Here is a 10934-nt window from a genome sequence, read left to right as displayed (position 1 = left end):
AATATTTTATTAATTATATTATTGCTTTAAAATTTTATAAATTAAAAAAAAAAAAAAACCCCATACCCCACCCAACGGCAAGAAAAAAAAAAAAATCTCCACAAAAAAAAAAAAAAAAAAAAAAAAAAGAAAGCACTTAATAAGATAGTAGAGTTAAACCCAAGTCACATGTACATTGACTAAATAATCCAATTAGGAGGCAAAAATTTTCAAGCAGGATTAGGGAAAAAAAATCAACTCTGTTATTTATAAAATGCACATCTAAAATATATACCACTGTATATCCTACAGACACTAAAATTATGGGAATATTATTCACAAATTTATGCCAACATATTTGAAAATCCTGATGAAAAAGATAAGTCCTAGAAATAGATTATAAAACTGACAATAAAAGAAAATTTTAAATTATTTGAATAGTTGTCATACCATTCAACAAACCATGAATAAAAGTTCAAGGCTGGATTGCCTCACCAGAGAATGTTGCCAAACATGTCAGGATGAAATAATACTGCTATCACACAAACATCTGTAGAAAATTGAACAAAGTGAGCTCTCTCTAACTTATTTTTTAAAAGTAGTATAATGGTGATACCAAATTTGACAAGAATGTTATGAAAAAGAAAAATTACAGGCCAATACTACCAATTCATAAAGATGCAAAATTCCTAAATAAAAGGTGAGCAAGTGACACTAATAAACACATAAAAAAGATAATATATCACAGCCAAGCTGGATTATTTTTATATATGCAAATTTGGTTAAGCACTTGGAAGTCAATTAATGTAAGTCACTACACTAACAGAATAAAAGAGAAAAATCATATGGTTGCCTCAACAGATGTAGGAAAGCATTTGAAAAAATTCATCATCCATATTTAGTTAAAAATTTTTGGCAAAAGAGAAATAAGAACTCCCTTAAAGTGAAAAAAAATTATCTACAAAACCACCATATGTTGAGTCTTTCTTTTGAGACCTGGAAAAAGAAGGGGACATGTACAATCAACACATTATTCAACACTATATAATTTGCCTGTACAAAAAAGGCTTAGAAAAAAATTGTAAAGGCATAAAAATTAGAAAAAAATAAAACTGTCAATATTCTTAGAGGATATGACTGTGTATGTGGAAAATGCAAAAGAATCTATAGATACATTACTATAATTCATTTCATAAGTTAGCTAAGTTCTGGATACAAGGTCAACATAAAACCACAACAACTATATTTCTAGAGGTCAACAAAAAAGAATTAGAAAATAAAATTTAAAATTTGTTTTTAATGTTTATTATTTATTTTTGAGAGAGACAGAGCACAAGTGGGGGATGGGCAGAGAGAGAGGGAGGCACAGAATTCTAAGCAGACTCCAGGCTCCAAGTAAGTGGTCAGCACAGAGCCTGACGCAGGGCTGGAGCTCACAAACCATGAGATCCTGACCTGAGCCGAAGTTGGACACTTAACTGACTGAGTCACCCAGGCTCCCTTGAAAATGAAATTTTAAAAAGATACAATATACAATAGGTGAAAAAATATGAAATATCTACTAATAAATCTAATAAAGTATGTGTAATCCCTCTACACAGAAAACTATGAAACATCATTAAGAGAAATTTTAAAGGACCTAAATAAATAGAAGAACATACCATGTTCATGGACCAGAAGACTTGATATTATAAAGATATTAATTTTGCCCAAATTTATTGATAGACACAATGCAACTGCAATTGAAATCCCAACAGTTTAAATCTTTGTTGCTGTTGTTGTTTTGTTTTGGTGGAACTTTAATAAGTTGATTCTAAGATGTTGTATAAATGCAAAAGACAAAGATAGCCAAGAAACTCTTAAAAAATAAAAGGAACAAGATAAGAGTACTTGATCAAATGAATATAAACTCTTATTATAAAACTAAAGTGTGGTACTGGTGCAAGAATATTCTAGTAGACAAAAAGAATAGACTAGAGTGCCCAAGCAAATCAATTGTCACATGTGTGAGCACTGAGTCATGACCAATGTAGCTTTACAGAGCAGTGGAAACAGAATAGACTTACCAATAAATCATGCTGGGGCAACTGGATGTCCATACACATTTAAAAAAAATAAACCTTGACCACTATCTCACACAATATGCAAAAATTAATTCCCAGTGAATCGTAAATATAAATGTAGGGGTTAGGGGCACCTGGGTGACTCACTCGGTTAAGCGCCCAACTTTGGCTCAAGTCATAACCTCATGGTTCACAAGTTAGAGCCCTAAGACCAGCTCTGTGCTGACAACTGACAGCTCAGAGCCTGGAGCCTGCTTCAGATTCCGTGTCCTCTCTCTCTGGCTCTCCCCCCACTCATGCACGCACGTGCACACACGCGCAGGTCTCTCTCAAAAATAAATAAATGTCTTTCTCAAAAATAAATAAGTGTAAGAGTTAAAACTGAAAAGTTTCTAGAAGATAATACATTTATAACCTCAATCTGGAAAAAGACTTATTGAACAAGACATAATAAAACACTAACCATAAAGCAAATGGAACCTAAAAAGAATTTGGATATTAAAATTAAGAACTTTTAATCATCCTTAAGAGAGTAAGCAGGCAAGCAACAAATGAAGATTCTGCCACATGGATAACCAACTATGAACTCATCTTCAGAATATATTTTTTAAAAATACCTACAATCAGTAGGAAAAAGACAAACAATCCAATTGAAAATTGGGCAAAAGACTTGAACAGGCATGTCACAGACTATTTCAAATGGCCAATTAATGCAAAAAGGTGCTCAACCTCATTAGTCACGAAAAAGTAAGTGGTATCACTACAAAACCACCAGAAAGGTAAAATTACAAAGACTCACAATGTTGGCAAGGATACGGAGCCAGGGAAATTCCCATATGCTGCCGGTGGGAGTATATTGGTACAACTACTTTGGAAAACAGTTTGGTATTATCCGCTAAAGTTAAAGATACACATAACCTATAAGTTAGCAATTACTCTCCTGTGGGCAGACCAAAGAGAAAAATGTATGCCCACAGGCATCAGAAACACCCACAGGAAAGATCAGAGCTACCTTACCTTCAATGCCCCAAAACAGATCATTCCAAGGTCCACCAACAACACAGTGGATAAATATGAACAAATGATTGCGGTATACTCATATAATAGTTTTCTGTATAGCACAGAAAGATAAACTACAGCCACAAGCAACAACATTTGTAAATATCACAAACACAATGCTGAACAAAGAATCCAGACACATGAATACACACTCTCATTATATTCATCCCTTGCTCAAAAAAACAGGCAAAACCAAAATATGTGTTTAAAGAGATATGTTCTTTACCCAAAAAAACAAAAAACAAAAAACTCTAAAGAAAAGCACTAAAGTGTTTACCACAAAACACAAGTATAGTGGGTTTTTGTTTTTTGTTTTTTTTCTCTTTAGGAGAGGGTGAGTAGTGAATGGGAGAGGGTTACAAGGAGGAGCTTCTGGCTCAATGTTCTATTTATTATCCTGGTATTAGTTGCAAGGTGTCACTTTGTGATAAATCATTGCACTCCGCATCTTTTATTTTGTGTACTTTTCTGTATACGTATGAAATCTCAGAGGAGGTTAAATAAATACACTGAATGCATCTACAATAAAAAAAACTTCTTTGCGGGCGCCTGGGTGGCTCAGTTGGTTAAGCATCCGACTTCGGCTCAGGTCATGATCTCGCGGTCCAGGAGTTCGAGCCCCGCATCAGGCTCTGTGCTGACAGCTCAGAGCCTGGAGCCTGTTTCAGATTCTGTGTCTCCCTCTCTCTCTGACCCTCCCCCATTCATGCTGTCTCTCCCTGTCTCAAAAATAAATAAACGTTAAAAAAAAATTAAAAAAAAAAAAAAAAAACTTCTTTGCCTGAGAACCTATGTATATTGCCTGGAATTGGGAAGAAAATAGCTTAATTAAAAAAAAAAAAAGCAGAGTGCTGGATGACTCAGTTAAGTGTCTGACTCTTGATTTCAGCTCAGGTCATGATCTCACCGTCATGAAATCAAGCCCAGCAGCTGACAGCATGGAGCCTGCTTGGGATTCTTCTTTCCCACTCTCTGCCCCTCCCCCACTGGTTCTCTCTCCCTCTCTCTCTCAAAATAAATAAGTAAACTTAAAAAAAAAAAAAGCAAGTGTCTTCACTATGACCCATTATTTTTTATAGCTTTTGCACTACTATCTTACCAAGGACTGTGGACCACTGAGCACTCCTGGCCATCTCCTACTGAGCAAGTTTCCCCCTCATCATCCTATGACCATCATCCATTTAAGGACTGGACAATGGTGCACTGGCCCAGATAATGCACACTATATAATGGTCCTGAGATCCTCCAGAAAATTTCTGATAACTGATGTCCAACACTTGGTCTTCCCTCCCTCCTCACAGGCTAATTTTTTTCTTTCTTCAGTTCTCAGCTCAAGTGTCACTTCTTCAGGGAAACTTGCCTTGCTCCCATTTCCTTCCTCTTTTTCTGAGTGGAGTGACCAACATCATGCTCCTCTCCTTTCGATGTTAGTACTGGTCATTCTCAGTCTGCCCCCACCTCCCAGATCCATCCCTGGGAGGCTGATCCCTTGGGACTAGATCACCAGGACATCCTATCCACCTGGCTTCTCTTGGGTTCTACTGATGAAAGGCAATGGCAGGAGCTGGCAGGGTAAGAGGAGAGAAATCAGGCATGTCCTTTCCACTTCCTTTTTGCTGTGCTCTGTGTTTCTGGGGAGGCTGCGTCTCCAGAGGCCCAAAGCTCCTCCTGCCTGGCTCCAGCTCATAAGGCTTCCAGGAACCTCATTCCTGCCGCCTAGGATGGTAACACCCCCCCACCACTGTGTCTTTCACTGGTTCTGGTAACCCTGCCCCCACCTTTCTAAGTTGTCTTTTCAAGAAACTCTTCATCTGAACTAGGTTTGATTCTGTTTTCTGCTGGGACCCTGTGGATTGGCAATTTTATATGAATTTTTATGATTATTTTATAAACACTTGTCTACTCCACAAGGCTGTGAGCTTCTTGACACTGGCACTTCAGGCACTACCAATAAATATTTGTTAAATGATTTAGTACGTTAATGAATGCATGAAGGAACTCACATTAGGATCCAAATATACTATACATAGTACAAGGATTTCTAAAATGTCCCTGCTACCTTTAATGTGGCACCAATCTATCAGAGCAGACATTTTTCCTATGTTAGTTGAAAAGAGCCTTAGTTGGCAGTAATATTTTTACTCATGATGATAATCTCAATTATTCTTGCAGTAAGTGCAATAATGACAATTTTCCAATTAAAAAGATGTAACTTTCTTTCTGAAGTGAGTTATCAATAATGAGATTCCAAGCGGGCTATGGTTACTTATAGCTCTAAGAGTCAGTAGGAACATAATAAAAATATTAACTAGGAAAAGAAGGTTCTGCGTCTCCGAATCTTTCATAATCTATTGCAAATGACTCTAGAAAATAAATACTACATAGTAGTTACACGGCGTAGGACAGTTAGCCTCAGGTAGGAAATGTTCTTTGTTAATATAATAAACGATCTACTTTATATTGTTGTTTTAGGTTTAAAAAAGGACAATCTGAGCTGATCCCAGTTTTAGATACGCAAGCTACATATTAGCGTATATAGCTAGACAACTTCTACAAAATGAACTGGAAAATTCTGATTCTAGGCCACTAATCAGAATTTCCAGAACAGGGTCTGGAGCTCTGCATATTGCCTTCTCTTTCATGGCAGAAAATGTATAGAAAAATCAGGTTAGCCATAGGCCATACCCTATACTAGCAAGATCCTTCAAACCAATATATGCCATAAAATGTGCCACTTGAATTTTAATCTTGAGAAAACCAGCCTGTAAACTACAATCTCAACTAAATACGTACCACATCGAGAATTTTTAGTTCATAGCACGGCATTTTGAAAGCCACAATTTAGCTAGCATGCAAACTCCCAGAGGGTGATAGATTTTGGATTCTGAAGAGGTCAAGGTTCATCTCTTTTCTGCAATCTCTTTCCTGGTTAAACCTCTCCCTTTTTTTCTCCAACTAACTTCTTCACTGTAAAAAGTATCCCAGTTCTCTTCGTTCTAATCACCATGGGGAGGGGAAGGTCCAATTTCTCCAGTATGGTATGAGTTCAAGATTATTGGTCACCTCCCAGCAAGCAAACTCGTGAGTTAATAACGAAGACCTTTCTAATAGGGCACTACTTGGGATATTGGTCCGATTTTATAGTCCCTAAATGATAAGGCATTAATAACACCTTGTGAGGGGGTTCGGGTAAGTGACTGAGTTAAACTAGTTAAAATGCAGTTACAGCGCTAATTCGTTTCACAATCAGGTAACTTGCTTTCTTAGGTCTTATTAGGTGCAACAACAACAACAATATCCTTTTTCCTTATTCATTCTCTTCAGTCATAACTAATCTAGGAAATGACCACACCAGTCTCTTACTGATTGCTTCCCTGAAAACAAAAGAGCATTTTATACCTGATCCTGCCATGATCAGTAAAGAGAATGAAGTCAAAATGAACCATCTTTTGCCTCTCTTGCCCATATATAAAACGATAATTTTTAAGGAGGGTGGGGAGGTAGGAAGAAGTGCTGCATTTAATTCATAAAGGCTGCTCCCCCCACCCTCCCCCACCTCCAATCTCATCAACATCACCCACCTAGGGGGCACCCGGTACTCGAAGGGCCCCATAGCCTGACAGGGTCAGAGAAGAATCATCTCTTTCACAGACTGAAAAATCAGGACTCCTGAGGTCTTCCGCTCACCAACGTGGGGCGGGTCGCCCGGCCCCGGGGGACCGGGCGGCGTCCCGGGCGCCCGCAGCCTAGGGCCTCGGGCGGCGCCGCAGCGCTCCCGGCCCCTCCCGCAGGGACTGGCCGCCGGTCCTTACCCGCTAGTCCGCCGCCGCCGCCTCCATCGCCCGCGTGCCCCTTCCTCCGCTGCAGGATGAAGTAGGGGTTGGCCCTCTCCGTAATCCACAGCGCGTTGGCCAGCAGCACCTCTTCGGGGTTCACCCACATGTTCCCGGGCGCCGCGGGCGGACGCAAAATGGGCCCGCGGGTCAGGTCCTGCACACACCGGCGCGCACAGGCGCGCACTCCCGGGCACACGCGCGCCCTCCCGCCCGCTAGGTGCGGCGGCGAAAAGCGACTTCACCAGGCGGCGGTCCGCGGAGGCCGGGCCACAACAAAGCCCCCGCGGGCGGCCGGGGAGGACGGCGAGGACGCGGGTGCGGCGAGCAGCATCCTCCCCGCGGCGGCGCCGCCCCCCGCGAGCCCGCGGCCGCAGACGCCCAGGCCCGCCGCCGCGGACCCCCGCTCCGGCAAACCGCGGCGCGACGACCCGGAGGAGGAGGAGGAGGAGGAGGAAGAGGAGCGGGAGGAGGAGGAAGTGGTGGCGCTCAGTCCCGGGATCCGGATCGGCGGCGGCGAGCAGGGCTGCGGGAGCCTGCAGCCGACACGGCTCCGCGGCGAGCGCCGAGCTGGGCTGGGGCGCGGCTGCTACAGCAGCACCTAGCCGAGCTCCAGATCTCCTCAGTCTCTAGCCGCTCCGCGCCCTCGAGGTCACCGCGCGGTAACGCTCAGCGTCGGGGCCACTCGCACCTGCGGCGAAGCCCCGCTTGCAGCTGGAAGGACGCTCCGGACACTGCGAATGAATGACGCCAGCGCGGCTCACTTAGAGCGGGCCCGAGTGACACCAGTTTCCGCGGACGCGGGTCCTCCGCGGGCTCCGAGCGCTGAGCCCGGCTGCTGTGGCGGGCTTTGGGGGAACCTTCTGGGGACCGTGGGCCAAGCGCTCGGCCCCACGCCCATCTCAGCGGGGAGGACGCTGCCAGCCTCCGTGTGTGTGTGTGTGTGTGTGTGTGTGTGTGTGTGTGTGTGTGCTGTATGTTTATGGTTGACGCTCTGTGGGCTAGCGCCACCCCTCTTCCCAGGAAATAAGTGTTTCAAGGTTCCAGACTTGGAGCTAGATACCGGGTCGGAAGTGGACGCAGCCAATGGTTGTCCGTGTTTTTGTTTCCTGCATCCCAGGGCAAGTCATGCGCTAAACTTGTCACCGCCTGTAACCCCTCCCCCTCCCCATTGCATTGTAATTAAAGTGGCCCAGCTAAGTGCATTACATCACTTCTTTCCTTGACCTGTGGGGCATGAGCAGTAGCGAAGTTGGAAGCAGCCCAAGAGCTTAGGCCAACTAATTCACACTACAGCCGTTCCTATTTCAGGCATTTGGAGCTCCGAGGACCAGGAATGCCAGAATTCACGGATATATTCACATTTAATAGATGGAATAAAAAAAAAATTTTTTTAATCATTGAATTCAGAGACACAACAAAGACCAGCTTAACCGACTGAGCCACCCAGACGCCCCCCCCCAGCCCCAACAAAGACAGGCTTTATCGCTAGATGGTTTTTGCATTCCCCCAATACTTCAAGACCTGTGATCACAGCCCATCTACCTATATATCTGGTGACCTTTTTTCACTCTTTTTTACACCTAGGAGATCTGCAGATAGCTAGTTTAGCAAAAAGAGGCTCTACTTCCTAGATGATGGGAATTTACCAAAGCTCTGCTTTGTTGTGGAAGTTGGACAGTCCTAGACTTCTTCTTTTCCAAGTGAGCAAAGCATTCAGATAAGACTTTCTTGTGTGGACTTGAGCTTTTTTGCTTATGTAGCTCTCGTCTGTACTGCTGAATTCCTTCAAATGGCAAAGTGAATGTATCCCAGCCATTTTAACACAGGCTGCCTCTGTGCTGTTGGTTTCCTCCCCAGTGAACTCTGATGGAATGGAAGTGTCTCTTTACCTTATCACATCGCCTGATCTTCTGCCTCTTCAGGAAACATACCAGATCTCTAAGTATTTGTGGAAACTTCACATATTTAACAGAGACTCGAAAATCTCACTTGGCATCTTTGGCCATAGCACAGCGCCTTTACTAGTAGAATCAATTGCAAGTCAAACACAATAAACATTAAGATTGCAAATCATACATATGCAAAAGTTTAACTAATAATATATTTATATAACTTCTAATGTTTTGAAGTGCTTCCATAAAAATTCCTTCATTTTGTGTAATTAGCATTTTTAAAAAAATTTTTTTTCAACGTTTATTTATTTTTGGGACAGAGAGAGACAGAGCATGAACGGGGGAGGGGCAGAGAGGGAGGGAGACACAGAATCGGAAACAGGCTCCAGGCTCTAAGCCATCAGCCCAGAGCCTGACGCGGGGCTCGAACTCACGGACCGCGAGATCATCGTGATGTGACCTGGCTGAAGTCGGACGCTCAACCGACTGCGCCACCTAGGCGCCCCTAATTAGCATTTTTTAAAAGTCTAAGTGCCTTCATATTGTCTTTTAGAATGTCGTCATCATACTGCTCAAAGTTGTGACTTGATAGCTCTACCCTAACCCTAACCCTAACCCTAGCTTAGCATTCTGTATTGATAGGTACCAAAGTGCTATTTACTTATGATTCATGGGTTCATTCACTCATTCATTCAACATGTAGTTATTGAATGCCTACTATACTGTAGGCCCTGGGGATAAGAAGTGAACAAACCATATAAAAAATCCTTGCCTTCATGAAGATTAAATGTAAAATTAACAATAAAAACCAAAACAAATTTACAAAAACTTGTTTTGAGAGCAAGATTCGACACCAAAAGGAGAAAAAAATTTAAGTCCTTAACTATTTTCTAGTTTCTTGTAAGAGTTAGAGCACATTCTTGGGGCACCTGGGTGGCTCAGTCCATTAAGCATCCGACTTCGACTCAGGTCATGATCTCATGGCTCATGAGTTTGAGCCCTACCTACATCGGGCTCTGTGCTGACAGCTCCAAGCCTGGAGCCTGCTTCAGACTCTGTTTCCATCTGTCTCTGCTCCTCCCTCACTCTTTCTCTCTCTCTCTCTCTCTCTCTCTCTCTCTCTCTCAAATATAAATAAACACTTAAAAAATTGAAAAAAAGAGAGCACATTCTTTCCAGGAAATCAGGGTTTCTATTATTATAATGAATTGTGATAACCTGTAGTAGCAGGCATTGCAAAGAATCAGGGAAGCTACAAAGAGTTTATGGCAGTTCACTCATCTCATACTGCCAACTGCTCACTTGCTAAAGTGTAGCTTTGTTTAAAAAAAAAAAAAAAAAAGACAATCAAATATACCAGAACTAAAAATAACACAGAGAATCTAATTAATCCAATCACTTCCTCAGTGAAGTGGGTATTTTTAACATTCAATTCATTCTCATTGGTTTTAAGTCCAAGGATTGTCTCAAACCACTTAAGGAAGAAAAGCATTCAACAGATGCCTAGGTAAGGTAGGGGTAAATGGTACCACAGTCTTTGTGTCTCACTTAGATCTCCTACTCTCCCCTTCCCCACTTGGAAAAGTCAACCCAGATAAGGTTCTTATGCCCCCCACCCCTTGGAGCAATCAATGAGTTTACTGCTTAGTGGGTAGATCTGATTGAAACAAAATTGTGAGGGTAGTAAATTTGTCTTTGGAAGTTCTTACCCCCTCATTCCTACACTGTTTCCACATTTTCTGCTTTTCATCTTCACAGTGGTGTATTTTACCCCCTGTCCTCGCCCCTCCAAATAAATGCTTCATTTTGCCTTCTAGGGATTTGCACCACCCTTGGAAATACTGTAGAGTCTTGGGCACTGTATTTCTGCCCACACCCTCTCACCTCCCAATTCTAGCAGCCCCAAGAGTGAGCAAGTCAGTAATAAATTTGGTTCTAGTTTCTGCAGAGAGAATTCACCCAGGGGAGTAAGAAAGTGCCAACTACTCCCCTAGTCTCCTAGCTAAAAGTAACATGTTAATAACAGGAACCATTTTTTAAGTGCCCGTACTTTCCTTATCCAACCTGGAAGGGCAGGATCTGCAGTAGGGTATTTGGAATTTCTA

General features: G+C 42.3%; 1 protein-coding gene across 3 annotated transcripts in view; it reads right to left on the bottom strand.

The window, feature by feature from the left end:
• TBC1D9 (TBC1 domain family member 9) overlaps positions 1-7164 on the bottom strand; it is a 117187-nt gene extending 110023 nt beyond the window's left edge. For all 3 annotated transcript variants that reach the window (XM_040473356.1, XM_040473365.1, XM_040473371.1), the window contains exon 1: positions 6914-7164. In XM_040473356.1, the coding sequence (XP_040329290.1) occupies positions 6914-7043 (130 nt within the window). In that variant the 5' untranslated portion in view covers positions 7044-7164. The remainder of the gene's footprint in view (positions 1-6913) is intronic.
• Positions 7165-10934: the final 3770 nt, after the last annotated feature.

This window comes from Herpailurus yagouaroundi, unplaced genomic scaffold (assembly GCF_014898765.1).
Source record: "Herpailurus yagouaroundi ecotype Mexico unplaced genomic scaffold, PumYag 28, whole genome shotgun sequence".
Lineage (NCBI taxonomy): Eukaryota > Metazoa > Chordata > Mammalia > Carnivora > Felidae > Herpailurus > Herpailurus yagouaroundi.
This window is presented reverse-complemented; position numbering and strand designations above follow the sequence as displayed.